The sequence below is a fragment of the Peromyscus maniculatus genome, chromosome 22 (assembly GCF_049852395.1).
Source record: "Peromyscus maniculatus bairdii isolate BWxNUB_F1_BW_parent chromosome 22, HU_Pman_BW_mat_3.1, whole genome shotgun sequence".
Classification (NCBI taxonomy): Eukaryota; Metazoa; Chordata; class Mammalia; order Rodentia; family Cricetidae; genus Peromyscus; species Peromyscus maniculatus.
The window spans coordinates 4,317,064-4,341,630 of NC_134873.1; the positions used below are offsets into that span (position 1 = coordinate 4,317,064).

A 24,567-nucleotide genomic window follows, 5' to 3' on the forward strand; every position below is an offset into this window, starting at 1 on the left:
TCATGCTAATGAGCAGGTGTCAAGAAACCCTGTGCACGGTGGACTGATGCGGATGCCTATGCCAATAACTTCCTCACCGGACTCCGCCCCTCCGCGACGTGCTCCATAAGACCCCGCCCCCTCGGGGGTAGCCGCCAATAGGAAGCCACATGCAAATGAAGGGGGACGCCGCCCCGCCCCCTGGCAGAGTCGGTCCTAGTGAACCCCTACGCAAAGGTGCTGCCGCCGCTTAGCGAAAGCCCAGTGCGAAGGACCGCGTCCCCTCCGCCCGCCGGGCCGCGGCTGAGCTACGCAAATAAACGGCCTGGACGCGACTTCGCCTCTCCGAGCCCCCGTTAATGTGAAGTCCGGGGCAGGTGGGCCGCGACGCGCGACTCCAGCCGGGCCACGGCTTTAGGAGGCACTGGGCACCTCAACCGCGCTCCTCGCGGCCCCGCCCCTCAGCGCCGACGCGACAGGTCCGCAGAGAGTGACAGGCGGCCAGGCTCCGCCCCTCCGCCTTAGAGCCCCGGCCCTCCCGGGGCGGCCGTGGCGATCCCGGCGTGCCCTGCGCGCGGGCGGCGCTCTGGCCCGGCGCTCTCGCCGGCGTCGCGGGCCGGACGGACGCGAGCGGAGGCGCAGGCGGCGGCGGCGGCGGCGGCCGGGGGCGGCGGGGGGATCCGGCGGCCGGGACGCGGCGGGGGGCGGCCGGCGGCCGCCGGGGAGACGCGGGGCGGTGATGTCGGAGCACGCGGCGGCCCCGGGGCCCGGGCCCAACGGCGGCGGCGGCGGCGCGGCGCCCGTGCGCGGCCCGCGCGGCCCCAACCTCAACCCCAACCCGCTCATCAACGTGCGCGACCGGCTCTTCCACGCGCTCTTCTTCAAGATGGCCGTCACCTACTCGCGCCTCTTCCCGCCCGCCTTCCGCCGCCTCTTCGAGTTCTTCGTCCTGCTCAAGGTGACCCCTGACCCCCGCCCGACCCGTGACCCCGGCGGCCGCGCTCCCGCCCGCCCGCGCCCGCCGCGTCGGCCCCCGCGCCCCCCGATCGCCCCGATGTCCGTCCTGCAGCCCCCCGGGTGGCCCGCACTTCCCCAGCCGCCAGGCCCCGCCCCCTGCCCTGTGACCTCTGACTCTGCAGCCTGGGAGCCCCGGCCCCGACCTCCTGCGCCCCAGACCAGAGCCCGGGGTCCTCTGGACCGTACCTGGGGCTCAGGGGGCAGCGGTCGCCCCCGTCCCGCCCGGAGCGTCCACCCGGGACAGTGCCCCGGTCCCCCCACCCCACCCGTCACTCTCCTCCCCGGGAGCAGCGCCTGCCCCCAGGGTCGCCGTCCTCCTCCTCGCTCACCGCGCTGTTGGTGAGGTTCCCTCCCCGGGGTCAGCAGCGGGGTCACAGCCGGTGCCCGGGCCGGCCGAGCGCCCCACGCCTGCCCGGGCCTGGCCGAGAACTTCCAGCTGCCAGCACCTGCCCTGGCCGCCTTCCTGGGAGGCTCCGGGTTCCGGGTCACACGGGCTGCTCGGGAGGCCTGGGCACCAGGCTGTCTCCCTGGGCGTCCTGCCGGTGACAGCCCTCCGAGAGGAGCCGGCTGGGCCGGCTGGGGTTGGGGGCGTGGCATGGTGCCGCGGATGCTGATGTTGGAGGTCGCCGCCCCTTCTTCACCTGGCAGGAGGAGGGGCCGGCGCCTGCCTCTGCCCAGGGCTTGGGGTTTCACAGAGGTGGCGCAGGCACAAGCCCCGGACGGATGCGGGGACCCTTCCGCCTCTAGTCCAGGGTCTGTCGATCAGCCAGTGGCCCCGCTTCCTGCCTCCTACACCCTCAGAATCTCGGGTGGTGGCCCTCAGCGCAGGGTGCCAGCTGCATGATCAGAGCGGGGAGTCTGTTGGATGACAGTTGACCCCAGGCTTTCTTTCTTTTTATTTTTATTTATTTATTTATTTATTTATTTATTTATTTAATTATTTATTTTGGTTTTTCGAGACGGTTTCTCTGTGTAGTTTTGGTGCCTGTCCTGGAACTCGCTCTGTAGCCCAGGCTGGCCTCGAACTCACAGAGATCCACCTGGCTCTGCCTCCCGAGTGCTGGGATTAAAGGCGTGCGTCACCACTGCCCGGCAACCCCATGCTTTCTTAATTGGGACAAAGGGGCCTCTGGGACTGCTGAGGTTTCAGGGAGCCCCTGTTGCTGTGTTTCCTGCCCGTCCTGCCTGCCCAGCTTCCAGCCTTCATAGATGGGGCTGCCTGACGGCCAGGGCTGCCTGACCTATACCACCCTGCCCCCTGCCCCCACCCCAGCCTGGGTGTCAGCTCCTGTGGTGACAGCCTCAAAGACTAAAGAGACAGACCTCACCTCCAGGCCCAGGGGCCTGGCTACGCAGCTTATCGCGTGGGTGACTGGGGTGAAGGGACACTGCGTGGTGCCTTAGGACGTGGGCAGGTGTGGAAGGCCAGGAGCAGTCCTGGCCCCTGCTCAGGGCCCTGCCTCAGTGGAGACCTTTGGTGGGCCGGGATCTTGACATCCCGCCCGGCTGAGGCTGGTGTCCTGTACCCACCACAGGCCTGTCTTCCCATTGGGCAGGTGGACTGTCACCCCAGACAGCAGACTGGGGTGACAGTGAGACTCCCACCTGCTCACAGGGTATGGGATGTCCTGAGAACCCTGGGTGGTGGCACTGGGTACCTGCAGGAGGTGACAGCATGCCGCCCTACCAGGCCAGTGTGAGCAAGCTCAGTGCCTGTGTCTGTGGCACACAGTGGGCAGATGGGCCCCAGGGCCTGAGTGGGATGCCAGACACTAGCTCAGTGACAGGTGGGGACTTGAGTGGCCAAAGTAGCTGTGGTGGGGAGAGGACCCAGGATATGTCCGGTGGCCACCTCCCTCTGACTCTAGGCCTGCTTGCTCCCAGTCTTGGCCTGACTGGCAGGAGCCGCTGCCTCCAGTCTCAGCCTGGGGTGGCAGACTTCATGACGCTTGGTACAGAAATCCATTTCGTGTCCCAGGAGAGCCTCACGGTTCACACTGGAGGGTGTCGGCTTTAGGTGTGACTAGCCCAGGACTTTGGCCTTGGTCTCAATCCCAGGGCCCCCACCCTCTGCCTGCTCTGCATCCCCTCGGGTCAGTACTGGGAGGGCTGGGGGCTTTGTTGACCCAGCTCTGTCTGCAGACTGCAGAAGGGAGGTCCTGCCTGGTCTGGCCTCAGGTCCCTTATGTCCCACACTGCTACCGGACAGCAGATGAGGAGGGTACTGTTCCGCTTGCCATGGTCTCTCGGGGTTAGAGCTGGGGAGTCCCGTCACCGAGGAGTGTAGGGATTTGAGTGCATACATTGGGCATTCAAGGCTGTCCAAGACTGTCATGGCTCTGGTGACTCCCATCACCCTGCCCTCGATACCACTTTATCGGCCAGGGTCCTGGTTCTCATGGATCTGTAGACAGACGGGTCTGTACTGGCCAGCAGAGGTGTGGTGGGAAGCTAAGGCGTTAGTAGGGGCCGTAGAGGAGGGTTACCTGGACAGCCCACAGAGTGCGGGGCACATCCTGGGGTTTGCAGGTGCTGAGGACATCCCTAACATCCGTCTGATATGGGTGAGGGCAGTGGTTCTCAGCCTTCCTGATACCGCTGCGGCCCTGCAATACAGTTCCTCGTGTTGTGGTGACTTCATAACTGTAACTTTGCTACTGTTATGAATTGTAATGGAAAAGCATCTGCATTTTAGGTGGGCTTAGGTGACCCTTGTGAAAGCATTGGGTCACAGCCCACAGTCACCCACACAGTAGAGAAAGTAGAGGTTGGGACCTTGAATGACTGTGCTCCAGCATAGGGGTATTTGAGGTCAATAAGTAATATCAAGTAATCTGTGACTTTTAAAAAATTTGTAGCCAGGCGGTGGTGCACACCTTTAATCCCAGCACTTGTGAAGCAGAGGCAGGCGGATCTCTGTGTTCTAGGCTAGCTTGGTCTACAGAACGAGTTCGAGGCCAACCAGGGCTACCCTGCCTTAAAAAACAACAACAAAAATTATATTTTATTTGTTTATTGTGTGTGTGAATGCATATGGATGTGGGAGCATGCATCCCACAGTGTGCATGTGGAGGTCAGAGAACAGCTTGCAGGTGCCAGATCGCTCCTTCTACCTTGTGTGTATGTCCTGGGGATCAAACTCAGGTTTCCAGGCTTAGTGGCAAGCACCTGTACCAACTGAGCCATCTCAAGGGCCCACACGTTTTTGTTTTTTTCCTTTCTTAACCTGTACGTGAACATCTGGGGGTGGGTTGGTCTCAGCACGGCATCCTGAGCCCTGAGGGTGTTGAACAGAGTCCTTGCCCTCTGTCCACACATTCCATGCCAAGAGCTACCCCGACCCCTCGTCCCCCCCACCCCCACCCCGTCCCCAACATGGCCCAGGGGTTCCTGGGTGCAGGTTACCAGCAAGAGTGGCCATAATCCCTTTGCAGGTGAAGCTACATTTATTTCCCAGGGGGGCAGCCTGGTCCTGCTGAGGTGCCTTGCTGGGGACAATGGCTGTTCTTAGGCGGTGAGATCAGGGCTCTGTCGGTGAGCAGCAGTAGGGTTGGGGTCCCCAAAGGCAGCTTCGCGTCCACGAAACTGCTGGAGGGGCACGAGAACCCTTGCAGTGGGGACCTGGGCCAGCTGGGCCCCAAGCAGGCACAGGCAGCCAGGGCCACCCTGTCTGGGAGAGGATGGGTGTCTCTCTGCCCTGCTGACTGCCCTCTCCCCACACCCAGGCCCTGTTTGTGCTTTTCGTGCTGGCCTACATACACATTGTCTTCTCCCGGTCGCCCATCAACTGCTTGGAGCATGTTCGCGATCGATGGCCGCGGGAGGGCGTTCTCAGGGTGGAGGTGCGCCACAACTCAAGCCGGGCGCCCGTGGTCCTGCAGTTCTGTGAGGGGGGCCTCAGCGGCCTGGAGCTGGAGCCAGGGGGCCTGGAGCTGGAGGAGGAGGAGGAGCTGACTGTGGAGATGTTCACCAATAGCTCCATCAAGGTGAGCCGGTGGGTGACCCACCCGGTGGGCGCTGGGCACTGCCCCCTGCAGCCTCCCTGATCACCTGGTCCCTGTGCCGCAGTTTGAGCTGGACATCGAGCCCAAGGTGTTCAAGCCACCAGATGGCACAGACGCCCTGAACGACAGCCAGGACTTCCCTTTCCCCGAGACGCCGGCCAAAGGTGCGTGGTCCCCGGCAGGGGGGTGGCGGCCGTGCCGAGGGTGGGGCCAGCTGACCCGGTGCCCCTGTCTGCAGTGTGGCCGCAGGACGAGTACATCGTGGAGTACTCCCTGGAATACGGCTTCCTGCGGCTGTCGCAGGCCACGCGCCAGCGCCTGAGCATCCCGGTCATGGTGGTCACCCTAGGTGAGGCCCTGGGCATCCTGGTCGGCTGCGGCTGGGCCAGCGACCGCCCAGCTGCGGGGGTCCCCGGCCCCCGTGACCAGTATCGACCCCCGTGTACTCACAGACCCCACGCGGGACCAGTGCTTCGGGGACCGCTTCAGCCGCCTGCTGCTGGACGAGTTCCTGGGCTACGATGACATCCTCATGTCGAGTGTGAAGGGCCTGGCGGAGAATGAGGAGAACAAGGGTGGGCTCCAGAGGGGGCGGGGACGGGAGGGGAGGGGCGGTGCCCGGGTGCCCGCTGCTCACGGCCGCCTCCCTCCCTCCCTCCGTAGGCTTCCTGAGGAATGTGGTGTCCGGGGAGCACTACCGCTTCGTCAGCATGTGGATGGCGCGCACGTCCTACCTGGCGGCCTTCGTCATCATGGTCATCTTTGTGAGTGAGGGGGTGGCTGACCCCGGGGGGCGCCCGCGGGCTGGGGTCGTCCCGCGGGCTGGGGTCGTCCCGCGGGCTGAGGTCGTCCCGCGGGCTGGGGTCGTCCCAGGGGCTGGGGTCGTCCCGCGGGCTGGGGTGGCCCCACTCCCCCTGACCGCCCCCCCCCCCCCCCCGCAGACCCTGAGTGTGTCCATGCTGCTCCGCTACTCGCACCACCAGATCTTCGTCTTCATCGGTGAGTCCCGGCCGGCCGGGGGTGGGGTGGGCTCTCCCCAGGCCCTCACGGGCGGCCGCCCTGTGCCCGCAGTGGACCTGCTGCAGATGCTGGAGATGAACATGGCCATCGCCTTCCCCGCAGCGCCCCTGCTGACCGTCATCCTGGCCCTCGTCGGTGAGGACCCCCGCCGCGCCCCCGCCCCCGCCCCGCCCCGCCCGCGCCAACCCCGCCGCGTGTCCCCGCAGGGATGGAGGCCATCATGTCCGAGTTCTTCAACGACACCACCACGGCCTTCTACATCATCCTCATCGTGTGGCTGGCCGACCAGTACGACGCCATCTGCTGCCACACCAACACCAGCAAGCGGCACTGGTTGAGGTGCGCGGGGGCGGGGTCGGGGGACTGGGAGGGGGCGGGGTGGGGGCGGGGACCCGGGAGGGGAGGGGCGGGGACCGGGAGGGGCGGGGAGGGGGACCGCGAGGGGCGGGGACCGGGGTCGGGGACCGGGGGGCGGGGCCTGTCTGGCAGGGCAGCTTCTCCGCCCCCACCCCGCAGGTTCTTCTACCTGTACCACTTCGCCTTCTACGCCTACCACTACCGCTTCAACGGGCAGTACAGCAGCCTGGCCCTGGTCACCTCCTGGCTCTTCATCCAGGTGAGGGCCCCCCTCCCGTCCCCCCAGACCGGTGGCCTCGCTGCGGGTGGGCGGCCCGGCTCACGGCCTCTCGCTCCCCCCTCCCCCCCCAGCATTCCATGATCTACTTCTTCCACCACTACGAGCTGCCGGCCATCCTGCAGCAGATCCGCATCCAGGAGATGTTGCTGCAGATGCCGCAGCTGGGCCCTGGGACGCCCACGGCGCTGCCCGACGACCTCAACAACAACTCCGGCTCCCCGGCCGCCCCCGACCCCAGCCCTCAGCTCGCGCTGGGCCCCGGCTCCAGCTCCGCGCCCGCCGGCGGGGCACCCGGGCCCGGCTCGCTGGGCGCCGCGGCCTCGGTGTCGGGCAGCGACCTAGGCTGGGTGGCCGAGACGGCCGCCATCATCTCGGACGCCTCCTTCCTGTCGGGGCTGAGCGCCTCGCTGCTGGAGCGGCGGCCGGCGGCCCCCAGCACCGCGGACAGCGCGCGCTCCGACCCCGCGCTCCCTCCGGAGGATGCGCCCGCGCCTGCCGGGTCCTGAAAGCGACGCTGTGACCGGCTCCCGGCGGGGCCGCGGCCGGAGCCCGAGGGCGCTTGTGGTCTGCAGGGAGAGGGGCCGGCGGCGAGGTTCTGGACGCGGCCGGGACAGGGCAGCGAGGTGCGGTGGGCGCGTGGCCGCCGGCCGCCTGGTGCTCCCCAGTGCCTTCCTCACGGCGCCCGCGCGGGGCCGAGCGCCCAGGCCCGGACTCGCAGGTGGCGGCTCAGGACGCGGGGCGCACGTTCTACGCTATTTAATTGCAGTGTACAGAGTCGTGTTTGTATATAGAATAAACTGTCGTGGACAGTGCGGCCGCGTGGTCCCTCAGCTTTCTGCGGGTGTCCCCTGCAGCAGGCGCAGGGGCCGGAGCCGGGCGCCGTCCCCCAGCCGGGCCCGCAGCTCCCCGCGCCGCAGCAGTGCGCTGCGCAGCCGCTCCCGCGTCGCCTCGATCCGCAGCTCCAGCTCGCGCAGCTCGGCTTGCGGCCCGGGCCCGTTGGAGCAGAGCCTCGGGCGATCCACGCCGGCCTCCCCGGTTTCCAGTAGGAAGCGCACGCGCCGCTCCCGTTCCACCGCCCTGCGCACCCGCCTCCAGCGCCCTGCTCCCTCCGCTGCACGCGGCTGCTCCTCGGGGCCAGGGTCGCTAGGACGGAGAGAGAAGGAGGTGGTGGCCGGTACAGCCTGCCTGGCCCCCGCCCGGGACCCCCGCCCCGCCTCGAGCTCACCTGCGCTCCTGCTCCGCCCTCTCCTGTTGCCCCTCTGGCGTCCCAGTGTTGAGGGCTCGGTGGATCTTCTAGGGACAGACAAGGGTGTCATGGGCGCCGGGGGCCCATCTGCGCCGCCCGCCCTCCTCTGCCCCTGCCACCTCACCTGGCTCGTGTGGAGCCAGTACTGCAGCTTGTTGCCCCTGCGGATGCGCGGCAGCACCAGGCGGTAGAAGACGTGCTCGCCCAGAGAGCTGAGGAGGGCGCTGCCCAGCCCGAGGCACAGCAGCACGAACAGCCCCGAGAAGTGGTAGACCCCCATCTGCAGCGTCTGCGGACGGCAACAAGGTCCCCACATGGCGTCGGGATGTGGACCCCGCGGCGGGGCAGCTGGGCAGGGAGATCTCTCGAAGGAAGGGGTGCTGGGGCTGTGTGGGGTGAGCAGGAATGCGCGCAAGCGTAGCCAGAGCTCCCCACCCTGTGTCTCGGCGCCTGCCCACCTCCGTCACGGCGAACACCCGCTTCCCGCAAGGCACCATCTTGTACCACTTGTCATGGAGCAGGTCAATGAAGCCCGAGGACTTGTAGCGGCTGATGAACTCGGACAGGTTGGAGGTGAGCGGCGAGTTCTGGGGCAGCCCTATGCCGTAGCCTGGAGAGGTTGATCCGGGTAGGAGGTGGCTCCACGAGAGCTGCGTGCACCCCCAGCTGGGGTCCCCGGAACCCACTCAGCACTCACCCTCGATGGCGAAGGGTTTCCCCACGGTGAGCAGCTTGCAATCTGCATCAATGGATACCTCGTAATCCAGGAGCGACTTGTCCATGATGAAGGCGTTGAGCTTGGGCGGGTCACTCCTGCGGGGCAGGATGCTGTGAGGTCAGCAGGCCCTGAGCGGCAGGCAACCCCCCAACGCCACACAGTGCCCCACAGACTCACGTGAGCATGGCCACTCCGTGTGGAGTGGTGGGTGCGCTGTGGCGCCGCATGTGTGCGTGCATCTCCGGGAAGCTCGCCTTGATGTAGGCCTCTGCGCTGCTCTCCCACACAGTGCCAAAGCGGAATCCTTGGGAAGGGTGGTGCAGCTGCGGAGGGGGAGGAGGGGGAGGAGGGCTCAGCAGGCAGCCTGGGTCCCCACCAGGGCCTACCTGACCCGGGACTTCTCACTGAGCTGAGATTCAGTACCACAGCTCCGCAAATGCCCCTCTTTTGAACCCCAGAGACACAGCATTTCTCTCTGCTCTCGCCCCCACTCCCCAGCCCTCACCTGGCCACGGCCATCAACCACTTTGGTGGCTGGAGCATTGGGCAGCACCTAGTTGCAGGGGTAGCCAAGGCTGGGTGTGTGTGTGTGTGTGAGGTCAGCAGGACACGACCAGCTAGATTCCAAAGAGGGAAGGGGCGGTGAGACACCATGAACCCCAAAGACATGAAAGGTAAAAATAAAGCCAGATGTGATTCAGCATGCCTGTCATCCCTGCAGCGGGAGGCAGTTTTTTAAAGAACTGATGCTTAAGAATGGAGGCCATGTCAGGGGTGGAGCCCCGCCCAGAATCCCCCAGTGAGGGGCTGGGGGCGTGGTCAGGGTGGAGCCCCGCCTAGAATCCCCCAGTGAGGGTCTGGGGGCGTGGTCAGGGTGTAGCCCCGCCCAGAATCCCCAGTGAGGGGCTGGGGTCCAGTCTACACCCAGCATGGGACAAGGACATGGATTCCATTTCCAGCACTGCAATTGAGTCTCCAGAGAAGGGCGTGTGCTGGAGACGGTCACCCCCAGGTCCTGCTGAGCGCAGCACCCATCCCACCCTGACCACAACCCTTGACCCCTCAGCGTTCCCAGCCCCCACCTTGGGGTCATGGATCCCAGACAGCTCCTCAAAGGTCTTGTCCCCCACCATGACGGCAGCCAGGTTGGCCGTGTAGCTCGACAGCACCAACAGGCAGAAGATGGCCCAGAGGTTCATGAGGAAGCGTCCGGTAGGGCATTTGGGCGTCTTGCTGGAGACCGTGCGTCCGAAGAGGATGGCGTAGCAGAGGTTGAGAGCGGACGAGTAGGAGAAGACGGTGCCGCGGTTGCGGCCCCGAGGCGTGAGCCCATAGGGGCTTCGCCACTCGTACAGGGTAAGGAAGAGCGCTGTGAGATGCAGGGCAGCAAAGACGCCCACCCACATGGACCAGTGCAGCGGCCACATGAAGGCGCCGATGGGCGAGGCCGTGTCTCGCGTGCGCACCATGATGCCCAGGCTGGTGGAGAAGAACGGGCTGGTGAAGTCCACCACCTGGGAGCGAGCCGAATTGATACTGAAGCTGGTCACAGCCATGTGTGCCCGGCCGGCCAGCAGGTCGCCCACCAGGCCCGTCCAGCGTCCGTCACGCAGGGCCCCGTATTTGCCGTCCCCCACAATATAGAGCTCAAAGTCGAAGGCCAGGTCCTCGGCCAGTCGTTCCAGCAGGTCGATGCAGTAGCCGTAACAGCATCTCCGTAGCGAGCGGGGCACTGAGCCGTTGGCCAGCGCCGCGAACAGCGCGTCCAGCCTGGCCGAATCATTGGTGCCCGGGTCTAGACACAGCTGCCCAGCGGGGCACTGCCCGTCCTCATCGGACTCCCTGGTGAAAACAAACGGGTGTTCCACCAGAGTTACCACCCGCAGCTTCGGCCGCACCTGGGTGCCGGATGGAGACGGGACACGGACAGCCGCTGCCCCCGGCTCGAAGTCCAGGTGTCCATCCTGCCAGCTGCCCACTGTTGCCCAGGCTGGGCCGCCCAGTGGGTCACGGCGCAAGCTCCACACCTTGAAATGCCGAGACACGTGCACCTGAGAGGATCTTGTCACCCACACGGCCCCTGTGCGGCCTTGGAAGGAGGTGTTGCCCAGAAATCTGGGGAACATAAAGGGTAGGGATTGTCATAGATCTGAGAGACCCGCCTCTCGCTCAGCTAGCACGCGGGAGCGCTACTCCTGAGGATGCAGGGACAACCACCCGACCCTCGCGGTTCTAGTCCTTTTGGGGCACCCACCCCCTACACACAGGGGGCAATGCCAGGCTGTGGGCCTGGCCTCTTTGCCCTAAGCTGGACCCTACTCACCGAGCCAAGGTGTGCCCGGACAACTCGGCTCCAGCTGGTTTCAGGTCCTCACAGCCGACCGCAGCTGGAAGCAAGGCACGCTCTGGGTGTGCGAGGGCCATGCTGCCCAGTGCTCGGGCCACCAGCTCCACCGTGTCGTGGACGGCAGCTTCCAGTGAGGGTCGTTTGACCTCTCCCAGGGCCAGTACCCCAGGCGGCAGGCCGGCTGTGGGTAGCGCCTCGGCAGGCAACGGTGTGCCCAGTAACCACTGGGGACCCGGTGGCGCGGCCTCGAGGACCTCGTGCGCGCGGGCAGCGCTGCAGCCGAGCAGGATGGCTGCGGACACCAGACTCTCCCCTCCCTCCAGGGCCCCCAGCAGGGCCAGCCCCGCCCGGAGGCCGTCGTTGCCGCCGTCCAGCCGGCTCAGGTCCAGCACGAACTTCGGGGCCTGGCCAGCACGACTAGTCCAGAGTGCTACGAGGCCACCAGGGTCCCGGACGCGGCAGAGCACCAGAGCAATGTCCTCCCAGGCGTGTGCCTGTGACAGGGACACCAGCACGTCCAAGATGGTCTCCAGGGGACTGGCCCAGTCCAGCTGCAGGTGGAATGGAGTCTGGGAAGAGGAGGTTCCAGTCAGGGCTGGTGACCCTTGTGTCCGCAGCACCGTCTCCACCCACCCCACCCTGTCAAGGTGCCTGAGAGCTGGACGTCACCCTGCCTCCTTCGGAGGCTCCCAGTGCCGCTCTCCCCGCCCCTCAGGCTGATCTTGAACTTGCTGTGTAACTAAGGGCAACCGTGGACCCGTGATCCCCCTGCCTCTGGGATGTCACCCTGGGATGGCAAGCATGTACTGCTGCTTCCAGTGTATGCCACGCTGCGATGGAACCCAGGACTTCGGGCGTTTTACCAAATGAACCCTGCCCCCAGCCCTCCTGTGTTTTATTTTATTTACATGTAGCTTTGGACCGGCTACAGCACCCTTCCCTCTCTCTGTTGATGAACTCCTATACATCCTTCAAGACCCAGCTCTGCCGTCCCTTCTCTATAGACCAGGGAGAATCTTGCACCTCTCCCGAGTTCTCCCGAACTTGGGTTTCTGCTCTCTGTGTCTCTGTCTCTTCCCATTTCAGTCCTGACCTAGTCCCGCCCCACCCGCTCAGGAGTCCCTTGGCACATTCAGAAAGTTCTTGGGGGGTTGTGTTGCACATTTGGAATACACGGCAGCCCTGGCAGACACCGAAAAACCACTGGGTGCCGCCGAGCAGGGCACGTTGCTGAGGACCACAGGAGGGTACTGCTCTCTGTGAGGGAGGCCAGGCTAACCCCAGGGGAGCCAGGACGGGCTCAGAGGCTGGAAGCACAGGTGGGTGCGGATCCCAGAGCAGGGGCAGCTTCAGCTCGAGTCCTGAGCTCCCGCTAGACCAAGGGTCCTGGGGGGGGGGGTCAGGGACCCCAGGGACATGGGGCTAGGGTCTCCCTGGATGAAACTTCCTGACAGGTTAGTGAGGAAGACCTCAGGTCTCCCACGTCCCAGGGTCCCTAGCCCTGGTGGGGCCTCTTGTTGGCCTGCCTTGCAGATACATGCGACCCTATCTGAAGAAACAACCTAGTCAGGTGTCATGACGCACGCCTTTAATCCCAGCGCTCCGGAGGCAGAGGCAGGTGGATTTCTGTGAGTTCAGGAGTAGCCTGGTCTACACAGTGAGAAGCTGTCTCAAAACATTAAGTAATTAAAAATAATAATAAAAGACCTAGCGAGGATGGGACCCACGGAAGGGGGGGTGACCGGTGCTGCCCTGGGGCTGGAGGCCACCAGAGAGCTGTGGGTAGGGAGTTCCTGGCCTGTAGGGCCCCTGGGAGGGAAAGATGGACTTGTGGGAGGATTTCCCACACAGGCTAAGCCCAGGGAGAGGAGCGTGGCGCACCCTCCCAGCCAAGGCGTGCTTGCGAGGGAAGGGCTGGCACAGGGGTCCTCTCATCACCTGGCTGGAGAAGTGTGGGGCTCCCGGTTGCTTCCCATCCCCGCGCCCCAGGGCCCCCCGCGCCCGCCCGCCGCGTACCGGGGCTCCGAGGGGCGCACGCGCCTCCCTCCGCAGGACGCTCAGCACCGGGGTCTCCGTGGCGGCTGCCAGGAACTGCAGCAGCCGCAGCTCGGGCCGCGCCTCCGGGAAGGCTACCGAGGCCACCACGCCGGGCGGGGCCAGGACCTGGCACAGACCTCGGGCCAGCGACGCGGGGTCCCGGGCAGGGGACGCGACGGCCACCAGTTCCAGACTCAGGTTGTGCGGCAGCCGCGGCGCGGGGGCGGCCAGGGCGGCCAGGACGCGGGCGCGGGCGGCGGGCGCGCGGGGCAGGAGCGCAGCCAGTCTCACGGAGCCGCCGGAGCCCCCGGCACGCGTGGCAACCCCGCAGGGCTGGGGGTGACCGCGCGCCACCCGGGACCCCAGCGCCAGCGCCAGGCCGAGCCACAGCGTACGCACACACTCCATCCCCAAGTTGCCGCTGTGCGCGGGGAAGAAGGGACACCCGGGACAGCCCGCTCCCGTCCCTCCTGCGGGTCCCGGCGTCCACTGAAGGAGGAGCTGGGCAGCTGCCCGGGTTTGCTGTGGCTCGCAGGGCACGGTTGGGTAATGCCTCTCACGGCCCAGACGGGAACTCCCAGAGCAGTCTCTACTAGCTCAAAACTGTGTGCACCCTGGGGGAAACTGAGGCAGGCACAGCTGGTGGAAATCTGTAAGGTAGATCTGCCCTCCAGCCCCGGCAGCAGTCTTGAATCACAAACTTGAAAGACAAAACAAACAAACAAAAACCCTGTATTTGTCTTGGGTTTCTGGGGGAAGGTGCATTCCACAGCCAGTGTGGGGACAGCTTTTGGGGGTCTGTCTCTCCTCTCCACCCTGTGGGTCCTGAGGATCGAAGTGGGGTCCTCAGACTTGGCAGCAAGCATCTTTACCTTCTGAGCCATTTTTTGGGCTTTTGTTCTCTTTTAAAATATTTATTATTATTGACGCACGCCTTTACTCCCAGCACTCGGGAGGCAGAGGCAGGTGGATCTCTGAGTTTGAGGCCAGCCTGGGCTACAGAGTGAGATCCAGGACAGCTGGGGATACACGACGACCCTGTCCTGAAAAACCAAAAATTATTATTATTAGTAGTATTCATTTGAGAGAGGATTGCATTACATAGCCTTGATTGGTCTGGGACTCTGTAGACCAGGCTGGCCCTGAACTCAGAGATCCACCTGGCTCTGCCTCCTGAGTGCTGGGGTTAAACAGTTCTTGTGCGGGGGGTGGGGGGTGGGGGGGTGCTCTCAGGGACTACTGGATCCCCTAGGGCTGGATATGAGTGCTCGGAACCAAAGTCAAGTTCTCTACAAAAGCAGTCAGAACTGACCACAGAGCAAGCTTTCTGGCTCCAGAACTTTGACCTTCAAGATCCAGTGTCAAATGCCCTGCTGTGAAAAACCCAGAATACACACCATCCCTCCCACAGGCTCCTCCTCCTGTTGGCCCCTCAGTTCAGGGAGGACAAGGGTAGACCCAGTCAGTTCCTCCTGCCTCTCAGGGGCTTGCCCGCAGCAGGCCTTCCATAACTGCTTGAGCGGTTGCCCACACTTCCCTCCACCACTCCAGAACCCTCTGGAGCTCCCAGTTGTCTTGGACCCAACTCAACTGACTCGGGGTCCTCTCGTGTGGCCTGTAGGGTCTTCCCCAGCAAGGAGGCTCCTGCTGGGAACTCTGCGGTCTGTCCTCACAGGCAGGGCAAATATGGCATTCTCCCAAGATCATGCGCGGCGGCGGCCGCCGGCAGGGAACACTCAGCCCTGATGAATGAATCTACACTCACCACCCCACCACCCCCAAACCCTCCTTCTCCTTGCAGAGCCAGCATTAAAGGAAGAACATCCATCAAGCAAATAAAAATGCCAGCAAGACAGACTGCACTTTGAGCTGCCTTTTAATGAGATGGCTTGGCTGAGGATGGCAGGCTGTCTGGGCGCTCGGCCAGGGCTCCAAGGTACATCAGGTTAGGGGTCCATCAGGGCTGGGGCCACCACGTCATTTCAGGGATGCTCAGGGCACTCTCCCCACCAGCCTCGTCCCCTTGGATGGAGTCCTGAAATCTGCCCTTGTCCACAATGCCAGCGGGTTCTCTTTCAGTCTACAGATAGAAACCTGGACGTCAGTTCTGCTCAGTCCACTGAACACGGGACAGCTGGATTGTAGGCCTGTCAGGATTCACTACCATGGGACCTGCCACTCCAGCTGAATGAAAAGAAATGCAGCAAGACTGTTTTTGGATGGGGAGAGCCTCACAAAGTACAAATTTATCCCCAAGAACCCTGTTCTGGACATTCCGTGTCACGGCGTCCTGCAGTGGGTGGCACTTGGTGCCAGCTCTCACTGGGCACACGTCCTCAAGGTCCCTCCACACTTCACGGCGGGACTATGCTGCGTCCGCTTCCCTCCCGTGGGCACGGGGGCTGTGCTGGCCTTTGCCTCCACCCTGTCCCTCCCGTCACATGAGGTCTGTGGGGTCTTAGTCCAGGCTGCCCCACTGCTCATGAGACTGGGAACGTGGACCTTTCTGTAGCTTGGCATTGAACCAGCCTGGTAACTATGGCAGCTGAGTCTCAAGGACAACTCTCGTTTCTCATGACCCCAGGGGAGCCAGCATGGGAAGTGGAGGCACCAATGGGGGAACGGGAGCTTAGGCCAGGGGGATCCCCGAGTTCAGGCCAGCACAGCAGGTGAGCACTTGGTGCGTGGCAATGCAGGGCGCGCGCGCGCGCACACACACACACACACACACACACACACGCACACACACACAGAACCCCAGGCGTAGGCGGCAACATGAGCTCCCGAGGACTGGACCCTGAGCTCGCCCTAGTCTTAGGAAGTCTCCAGAAGCCTCTGGGGAGCTGGGAACCCATGGCTGGTAGGGTCCCTGTGTGCCTCCCTCTCCCCAAACCTCAACATGCCAGGGAATGATGGGAGGGCTCCTCAGGGTATCTGGGCCAAGCAGGCAACGAGCCAGCTCAGTGGGTAAACTGAGGAAAGTGTGGCTCCTCAGAGTTCGGTCACTTCTCGCCACCAGGTGCTGCCCAGGGGTGGACGTCCCGAGGGCGCAGCGACAGGGTTCAGGCGTGAGGTCAGCATTGGCTCCCGCCCGAGCTACGGGGAGACAACTCTGCTAAACCACACGGTTTTCTGGATCGCTAGGCGGGGCCGAGAGTTGAGTGCGGCCTTCTGGAAGGTTCTGTGGGTATCTGGGCTGAACTCCAGGCTACGGCTGGCAGCAGACCCGGGGCAGTATGTGGAGACTGAGCTATGGACGCCCATGAGGGGCTGGCGGCCGCCTGGCTGGCCCTTGTGAGCAGGGGCTCCGCACCGTCAGCCCCTCACCTACCCCAGGGTCCCCAGGTGTGAGGCCCCCCAACCAAGCCCCGGCCCCTCAGGGACAGAACAGTCGAGGCATCAGCTTCTTTTTTTTTTTTTTTGGTTTTTCGAGACAGGGTTTCTCTGTGTAGCTTTTCCCCTTTCCTGGATCTCACTCTGTAGACCAGGCTGGCCTCGAACTCACAGAGATCCGCCTGCCTCTGCCTCCCGAGTGCTGGGATTAAAGGCGTGTGCCACCACCGCCCGGCCTGAGGCATCAGCTTCTTTGTCCATTCTTTGTTAAGACAGCGGCCCACAGGCCGATGGCAAGTGTTCCCGTCACTTGGAGGGCCGCGTGATGATGCGCGTGGAGAAGTCGAAGAGGTCGCGGTTGATCTTGCGCAGACTGCGCACCTCCTCCTCCAGCTCCAGCACGCGCGCGGGCAGCATCTGGTTGCCCAGCATGTTCTGCGGAGAGCGGGCCGTGTGGGCGGGGCTGCCTCGGCCTGACCCACCAGGCCCCGCCCCACAGCCGGAGGAGCCCCACCCACCTTCGCCATGTAGCTGGACAGCACCGCCTGCAGCCGCTCGAGCCGCTCCAGGTAGGTCTGCTCAGTGCCCTGCAAAGCAGCATGGCCACCCTGTGTGGGCCGCCAGGGCGGTGGGCCCCCAGGGCAGCCGCCTCCTCCACAGGTTCACAGCCGGGGAGGAGCCGGGACGGGGCAGCCAGGCCACACCAGGCCCCCAGCCTGTCCGCCACCGTGAAAGGCCCCACACACCCTGGCCTATGTGGGGTGCCACGGACCTGGCCCAGGGCGCACGGGAGCCACTGAGGCCGGGGTGCGAAGGCGGGGCAGAAGCCTCTCCCCGCTGCTTTCTAAGGCTCCCCATCTGCTGACCGCAGGCTGCCCCAAGGGTCTATCCTGCTCTATTCTTCATCAACCAAGCGACCTGATCACGCAATGTGAGCAATATGACGGGTCACCTTCTGACCGTGGGCTGAGGCACGGTGTGCCTTCGGACAGAAGTCACCTGTGGGGACGGGTGCCCATGACCTGGCGGCAAGGGCACTAGGGGGACTCTCAGGGGATGGAATGTTCTGGAAGTGGCCTCGTGGGTCCTACCTGCAGGTGGAGCCCTAGCTGCAGGCGCAGGCCCCCGCCCTGGGCCTCATCTCCATGCTCGGCACCCAGCAGGTGCTTGTTGAAGTGGGGCAGAGGCAGGCTGGGCCTGAATTCGGGGTTCAGCATGCTGGGCGGGGCCAGCACGATGGCGGCGTTGGTCACCGGACCTGAGGGACACACCAGAACCCAACATCAGGGCCCGGCTGGAGGGACAGGGCCCGGCCTCACCCAGCGCGGCGCAGACCTTTGAGGGTGACTGTCCGCAGGCACTGTTTGCTCTTCACGTCCCACAGACGCACCGACTCGTCCTGGGAGCCCGAGAGGAGGACGCTGCCATCCGTGGACACCGACAGGCACGTCACTTGGTTCCTGGGACAGGAGGGTGGGGTTGGGTGCGGCATGGGTGCGGACTGCACGCACACGCACACACACACACACACACACACACACACACACACAAATACACACACCCCGGCTGAGGTGAGTACCTGTGCCCCTTGAAGACCTTCCCCGCGCTCTGTTCGGGCCGGAAGCTGTGCTCTCTCTGTCCAGGCTGTCAGTGGAGACAGGTGTCAGTGTCCGGGATGGGGGCCCCTACTGTGTGGCCCCTCAGGTGGTCAGTGTCCGGGATGGGGGCCCCTGCCGTGTGGCCCCTCAGCCCCGCGGGCGGCCACTCACCCAGCTGTACAGGTCGACCTGGAAGATGGAACCGTCGCTGCCGCCACAGAACACGTGGTGCTCGGCCAGGTCCATGGTCACCGAAGTGACGCCCACGTCAAACAAGACAGACAGAAGCAGGTCTCCCGAGGAGATGGCCCAGAGCTGCAGGGATGGAAGGCCGGGCACCATGGGCATCGGGCACCATGGGCATCGGGCACCATGGGCATCCGGGCACCACGGGCATCCGGGCACACGGCCAAGCCAGCGAGCCAGGAAGGCCGAGGGCCCTGGCACCACCCTGCCCATGCCACAAGCCTCCAAATCCACCACAGATGCACAGGCTGTGCTGGCTGGGGGTGTGGGCACCTCAGCGGCTGCAGGACCCAAGCCCAGCCAGGGAAATGGAGTCACCAAGGCTGGGTTAGGTGCTCCTAGGTAGAGGTGGGGGTGGGGTGGGGAGGGGGGTATCTCTGAGTTCCAGGCTAGTCTGGTCTATATACCAAGCTCCAGGGAAGCTGGGGCTACGCAGGGACAGTCTCAGAAAGAAAGACGACGTCTGACAACAGGATGAGAGGGTGGGGGCGGGGCTCCGGGAGAGGCCTGGGTTCATCTCACACGGTGCCAGTAACAAACAAACAGGCTCAAACCGTCAAGGGCAGCCGGCCACTGCAGCGTGGCCGAGTGGGAATTTCCAGCAGACAGGCTAGGCCGTCCATCTCTGGGTGTCCTTGGTCGGGCACAGGGATTATGGGCTGTCTGGAACTGAGGCAGCCAGCACAAGGGGGAGGCCAGTCTGCCCCTCTCCTCGTTGAGAGCCAGTGGCTGCCAGGAATCCATAGGTCCAGGCTGGGGACGCTACCTTCATGGTCTGATCCAGCGAGGCGGTGGCCACCCGGGCCATGGGGCCCCCAAAACCGCAGTGCAGGTCTGTGATCGGGAGCGTGTGGTGGGACCAGACATGCCTTGGGGCGAGGATCCTGGATGGGTCTGCCTGCAGGACACTGGGGACAGGAGCGAAGGCCACGGAGAACGTCACTGGCCTGCCTCAAGCCCGCGCACGGGACACCCCAACAGTTGCCCCGAGGCCCCCGGAGCCTTTCTGTGAAGATCCTGGCACGAGTCCTACCTGCAGAGGTTCCAGACCAGCACCAGGCAGTCCTTGCCCCCGGAGACAAAGTGACTGCTGTCACCCGTGAACTTGAGACACGACACGTCCTGGTAGTGACGGCTGAGGATGACCAGGAGGTTCCCAGTGGAGACCTGAGACAGACCAGGCACCGGTCGGGGTGACAAAGGCTGAATGAACCCCTCCACAAGAACCCTGCCCACCTTCTCTAGGGCCACTGGTGGACAGAACCAGGGTGGGGTGAGGATCCTCGTCACCGTGCACTTGGCCAGGACCAGGACTGGCTGTGCCCCCACCCTGTACCCAGAAAAGGGGGATGCAAGTTTCCCGTGTCCTCTGAGCCCCAGGGGAGCCCAAGCTTGGTCTCATCTAAGGCCAGCTAATCCAGGGGATGTCTAGGAGGCCTCTGCTGGCACATGCGTGAGGTCCAGCGCATCACAATGCAGCAGAAGGCGGCGGCTGCACGTGTCCATCACCGTTTGGGAGGCTGAGGTACAGCCGAGTCTGAGGTTAACCTCAGCTACAGAGAACCGACTGGAAAACCAAAGCCAACAGCGACAGGTCCCTGCAGGGAGTGGGGCTGCCGCTGGATCGCCGGGATCTAAAGCCAGGATCTGCCCATTCCCACACAGGACAGGGAGGGCGGTGTGGAGAGCTCGGGCCTGTGCTGGGGAGAGACTTCAGCCCTGCCCCTGGCGGTGAGGCCCCGGCTCCAGGCCAGGGGGTGCTGTTTCTGCTGGGCGTCTGGGTAACGCAGGGCGGGGAAGGAGGGCACGGCCTCCTAGACACTGACACGGCAAGGGGACTGTGGCTCTCGCCAGCCCTACAGGTGCAGAGACTTCCGGGTCCCCTTGAGTTCCTCACCCCAGCCTTGAGCCCAGGAATCTGTGGGACTGTGCAGCGCCCCCTGGTGGCCACAGCTCAGAGTCCTTAGTGTGGCGCAGTAGCCGCCTGCCAGCCGTCAGCAAGAGGAGGCCCCCAGCTAGGAGTGGGGGTGTGCCCAAGCTGTTCAGCTTCTGACACAAACCAGAGCCAGTCACCTGAAGTGGCCTCCGGTGGGCTGGCCTGGGGCCAGTCTGTGGGGCATTTCCTTGATTAAATAACTGACATGGGCCCTCCCGCTGCGGGTGGTGCCAGCCTGACAGGTGGTCCTGGGTTGCACAAGGAAGCAGGCTGGGCTGGAGGGTGGGCTCAGTGGTTAGAGCACTGACTGCCCCTCAGAAGACTGGGGTTCAATTCCCAGCACCCACATGGGGCTCACAACCACTGCAACTCCAGTCCAGGGTATCCGAAGCCCTCTTCTGATCTTTGAGGGCGTTGGGAATGAATGTGGTGCACGTACTTTCTACACATAAAATCATAAAATAAATCTTAAAAAAAAAAGCAGGCTGGAATTCGGGGTGTGGTGCACACCTTTAATCCCAGCACTCGGAAGGCAGAGGCAGGCGGATCTCTGTGAGTTCGAGGCCAGCCTGGTCTACAGAGCGAGTTCCAGGACAGCCAGGGATGCACAGAGAAACCCTGTCTAGGGGGTGCGGGAGTGGGTGGGGACCAAGAGATCAGCTCAGTGGGCGAGTACAGGCATGATGGCAGCCCTGGGCCCCACCCCACAGCAGCCAGGCACTGCCATCCCAGCACCGGGGAGTGGTGACAGGAGGATTTGGAACTCAAGGGCTAACGATGAGTTCAAGGCCAGCCTGGGCTCCATGAGGCCCTGCCTCACAAAGCAGTCAAGGACTAAGGAATGTCTCGGGGTGACGGTGGTGCTCCAGTCCCCAGAACCCATGGGAAGTGCAGTGACCGTCTACGGCACCCCTGCAGGGAGGCGGCAAGCGCAGACAGAAGGCTCGGACGCTTGGACGGTGAGACACATGTCCCCACAAGACGGAAGGCAAGGGCCAACACCTGAAGCTGCCCTCTGAGGCCGACATGTGCACCTCCACACGGGGTGCACATACAGGAGACCCAAGAACGCAGAAAAGGGCGGTCCAGATGTGCCCTTCGTACACAGCTGCACAGTCTAGGTGGATCCCTCCCGTGGGGCCCATGAAACCCTGGGCTTCCCAGCCTCACAATCTTGGCCTCAGAATGACATGGTGGCCTGGGATGGTCTGGAGGAAGATGAAACCGGAGCGGCAGAAGCATGGCCGACCTCAGCTCCGTGCAGCCAGCACCCTCCACCGAGGGCCAGGCCACAGCCTAGAACCCTGACTCCTCCAGGCTCACTCACGGCCAAGGTCATTCACTGGGCCCAACATGGAGCCAGGCCGCTAGAGCCAACAAAAGACTGAAGACTGACCTGACCCTTTGGGAAGCAGGGTGAGGGCGTTGGCATCTCCTGTCATGACTACGAGACGGAAGTGGCTGGCTACCACAGGGTCTGTACGGGTTCTGTTGGTGGTGGTGGGTTTTTTGTTTGGTTTTGGAGGCAGGGTTTCTCTGTGTAGCCCTGGTTGTCCTGGATTTCTCTCTGTAGACCAGGCTGGCCTCGAACTCAGAGAGATCTGTCTGGCTCTTCGTCCCGAGTGCTGGGATTAAAGGTGTGCGCCACCACGGCCTGGCAATAATCTTATGTTTTAAGAGATTTTATTGTTAAATCTGTGTATCTAGGGGACCTCAGAGGTCAGATCAATGTGCTGAGTTCTCTGCGGCTACAGACAGTTGTGAGCCACCACGTGGGTGCGGGGGACGGAACCCGGGTTCTCTGAGGAGCAGCCGGTGGGTGGGTACTTCTATGCTGAGCCGTCCTCCAGTCCGATCAATAGTTTTTAAAAACTCTGTATTTCTCAGGTTTATTTTCTTTATGAGTGTTTTGCCTGCATGTATATATGTGGTACGAGGTACATGCCTGGTGCCCATCCAGGTCTGAAGGTGTCAGATCCCCTAGAACTGACGTTATGGACGGTCGTTGGCCATCATGTGGGTGCTGGGAATCGAACCCAGGTCCTCTGTAAGAGCAACATGTGTTCTTAACCACAAGAGCGTTCTCTCGGCTGTTGGCGGAGGATGTTAACTGTTATATTGTCAAGTTCCTGCTTCCTGCCCTGACTTCCCTCAATATAAGCTGTAATATAATATAACATCATAATATAATAAAACATCATAATATAATAAGCCAAACAGACAGCTTCCTCCCCTACATCGCTTCTGGTCAGTGGTTTGTCAAGAGAAAGCAAGCTAGAACGCTCCCTGTTCTAAGTTTCTTTCTTGGTTTCCCATACACTTGGGGACAGAACCAGGGCCACCTCAGGATAAGGTGTGTGCTGCACCCCAGTCATGATGAATTAGGACCCCAGAGACAAGGTCACATTTTAGGTCTCAGAAGTCATGGGTAAGATCTCCAAGGCTGGCAGGGCGGTGGTGGTGGTGGCGCACGCTTTAATCCCAGCATTTGGGAGGCAGAGGCAGGAGGATCTCTGTGAGTTCAAGGCCAGCCTGGTCTACAGAGCGAGTTCCAGGATAGGCACCAAAACTACACAGAGAAACCCTGTGTTGAGGGGAAAAAAAAAAGATCTCCAAGGCCACCTGCCTCCGTCAGCCTGAACACTAACCACAGGTTACTCTCCAGCATTCCCAAGAGACACATACAGGTAACAAGCTTTTCTCACCTCCCACAGGTAGATGCTCTCTGCAATTCCTGCCAGGACATACAGGCCGTTGGGTGCTGTGGTCAGACAGGTGACCGGCCCAGGACACATGATTTTCTGTTGGAGTTGGTCCTAGGGACACAGAATATAAGACGAGCCATGTGAGCATCGGGAAGAGCGAGGGCTGGTGAGGTTCAGAGAGCAAGAGAAAGGAGTAGGGGCAGACAGAATCCCCGGTGAGGGCAGGGTCAGGGCTCAGCAGTAGGGGGACCTACCCGACATGAAGGAAGATCTGGGTTCCACAAATTTAAGAAACAAAAAACCGCCGGGCGTTGGTGGCGCACGCCTTTAATCCCAGCACTCGGGAGGCAGAGCCAGGAGGATCTCTGTGAGTTCGAGGCCAGCCTGGGCTACCAAGTGAGTCCCAGGAAAGGCGCAAAGCTACACAGAGAAACCCTGTCTCGAAAAACCAAAAAAAAAAAAAAAAAAAAAAAAAAAAAAAAAAAAAAAAAAAAAAAAAAAAAAGAAACAAAAAACCCCCAGGCTTCAGCCAGTCCTGATAGTGAAGATCCGTGACCCTTTAAGAGGGTAACAGGAGCCGGGCGGTGGTGGCGCACGCCTTTAATCCCAGCCCTCAGGAGGCAGAGGCAGGTGGATCTCTGTGAGTTCGAGGCCAGCCTGGGCTACAGAGTGAGATCCAGGACAGCCGGGGCTGCACAGAGAAACCCTGTCCCGTACACCTCCCTCCCAAAAGAGGGCAATGGGACCATGGGCCACCAGTATTATCTCGACCCAAGAGCTCTGACCTGTCGTGCCGTCTAAAAGCACGACTTCTACCGGACCCCACCTTCCCTTCTGTATCAAAATGAGCGCTCCTTCGACGCGCCAGCGTGCAGCGCGGACGCCCCGTGGCTCTGCGTCTGAGCATGCGCCCGGACACCTCGGGGCGCCTTGGCTCTGGCAGCCTGGGGGAGCGGGAGGCCCTCGGCCCGCCGGCACGGCTGCATCGCACAGCACCCGGGTCGCCGTGACCCTGGCTGCAGCGCGTCCGAGTCCTGGCGGCCGCCCCGGGGCCCCCATGGGCGCTGCGGCCCCGCACCTTGCGCTGCAGCTCCCAGGCGCAGATGTAGTTCTTGCCCTGCTGAGCCGCCAGCAGGTACTCGCCGCCGAGTAGCGCCAGGCCCCGCGGCCCCGCTTGGCCGCCGCGGTAGGTGAGCAGGTTGGCGCCCGAATGCAGTTCCCACACCACGCAGCTCCACAGCGGCGCCGCGGAGTCCGTACACACCGCCACCTCCATGGGCGCCGCCATCCTGCCCGGCCGGCCCCGCCCCCGAGCCCCGTCGTCCTTAGCGGCGCCCGCACAATGGCTCCTGGCGGGCTAGAGCGGCGGCGCCCCTGGAGGCCCGCGCATGCGCGGTAGCCCCGCCGCGTCGAGGAGGCGGGGCTGCCCCGCGCTCACGGGCTCCGCGGGGCGGTGCGCGCATGCGCGCAGCCTTCGCGGCGGAGGAGCGGGAGCCGCCTCCGGTTTCTCGGTCCCGTGTAGGGCCGCGCGGCGTTGGGGGCGGGGACGCACGGCCTGCACATGCGTACAAGGCCGGCTGCGGGGCGCGAAGGAGGCGAGACAGCGCCGCGCTGCCCGGCGCAGCCCAGACTTTTCCGGGCGCGGGGCGGGGCGGGGCGCGGCGGGGGGCGGGGCGCGGCGGGGCGGGGCGCCCGGGCTCCTGCGCATGCGTACAAGCCTGACCGCGCCAGGAACTGGCCGCCC

General features: G+C 63.4%; 3 protein-coding genes across 5 annotated transcripts; 1 reads left to right on the forward strand and 2 right to left on the reverse strand.

Moving 5' to 3' along the window:
• The first annotated feature begins 670 nt into the window (after positions 1–670).
• On the forward strand, positions 671–7,311 carry Tmem259 (transmembrane protein 259). 3 transcript variants are annotated; one of them, XM_076558801.1, is made up of 11 exons: positions 672–937; positions 4,722–4,982; positions 5,065–5,164; positions 5,239–5,349; positions 5,453–5,575; positions 5,664–5,764; positions 5,942–5,999; positions 6,123–6,155; positions 6,227–6,359; positions 6,537–6,636; positions 6,729–7,311. In XM_076558801.1, the coding sequence occupies exons 1-11, from the start codon at positions 719–721 to the stop codon at positions 7,161–7,163; spliced, it is 1,674 nt and encodes a 557-aa protein (XP_076414916.1). In that variant the 5' UTR covers positions 672–718; the 3' UTR covers positions 7,164–7,311. The 3 variants fall into 3 exon arrangements, with proteins under 3 accessions (XP_076414914.1, XP_076414916.1, XP_076414915.1); XM_076558800.1 differs by having other exon boundaries at positions 673–937; positions 6,072–6,155; positions 6,729–7,310; XM_076558799.1 differs by having other exon boundaries at positions 671–937; positions 5,942–6,155.
• Grin3b (glutamate ionotropic receptor NMDA type subunit 3B) lies at positions 7,304–13,413 on the reverse strand. Its single transcript, XM_042266921.2, has 9 exons — positions 12,985–13,413; positions 10,945–11,537; positions 9,704–10,736; positions 8,799–8,944; positions 8,601–8,716; positions 8,362–8,513; positions 8,028–8,192; positions 7,883–7,950; positions 7,304–7,800 (listed from the first exon to the last, which is right to left on the reverse strand). Exons 1-9 carry the CDS (start codon positions 13,411–13,413, stop codon positions 7,485–7,487), a joined length of 3,018 nt encoding a protein of 1,005 aa, XP_042122855.1. The 3' UTR covers positions 7,304–7,484.
• A 1,450-nt stretch (positions 13,414–14,863) lies between these two features.
• On the reverse strand, positions 14,864–24,170 carry Wdr18 (WD repeat domain 18). Its single transcript, XM_006978214.4, has 10 exons — positions 23,902–24,170; positions 22,824–22,934; positions 19,216–19,349; positions 18,949–19,090; positions 18,108–18,251; positions 17,918–17,982; positions 17,674–17,798; positions 17,430–17,596; positions 16,857–16,925; positions 14,864–16,773 (listed from the first exon to the last, which is right to left on the reverse strand). Exons 1-10 carry the CDS (start codon positions 24,109–24,111, stop codon positions 16,645–16,647), a joined length of 1,296 nt encoding a protein of 431 aa, XP_006978276.1. The 5' UTR covers positions 24,112–24,170; the 3' UTR covers positions 14,864–16,644.
• Between the last annotated feature and the right edge of the window lie 397 nt (positions 24,171–24,567).

Excerpts from the sequence above, each read along its gene's own strand:
- Grin3b (XM_042266921.2), bottom strand. The coding sequence starts at position 13,413 with ATGGAGTGTGTGCGTACGCTGTGGCTCGGCCTGGCGCTGGCGCTGGGG. Across the intron at positions 11,538-12,984 it reads GTGCGCCCCTCGGAGCCCCG|ACTCCATTCCACCTGCAGCT; the intron begins GTACGCGGCGGG and ends TCCTCTTCCCAG. Across the intron at positions 8,514-8,600 it reads GAAACCCTTCGCCATCGAGG|GCTACGGCATAGGGCTGCCC; the intron begins GTGAGTGCTGAG and ends CAACCTCTCCAG.
- Tmem259 (XM_076558799.1), top strand. The coding sequence starts at position 719 with ATGTCGGAGCACGCGGCGGCCCCGGGGCCCGGGCCCAACGGCGGCGGC. Across the intron at positions 4,983-5,064 it reads TCACCAATAGCTCCATCAAG|TTTGAGCTGGACATCGAGCC; the intron begins GTGAGCCGGTGG and ends CCTGTGCCGCAG. Across the intron at positions 5,765-5,941 it reads TCGTCATCATGGTCATCTTT|ACCCTGAGTGTGTCCATGCT; the intron begins GTGAGTGAGGGG and ends CCCCCCCCGCAG.
- Wdr18 (XM_006978214.4), bottom strand. The coding sequence starts at position 24,111 with ATGGCGGCGCCCATGGAGGTGGCGGTGTGTACGGACTCCGCGGCGCCG. Across the intron at positions 18,252-18,948 it reads CGCTGGATCAGACCATGAAG|CTCTGGGCCATCTCCTCGGG; the intron begins GTAGCGTCCCCA and ends CCATCCCTGCAG. Across the intron at positions 17,983-18,107 it reads AGGTCGACCTGTACAGCTGG|CCTGGACAGAGAGAGCACAG; the intron begins GTGAGTGGCCGC and ends CTCCACTGACAG.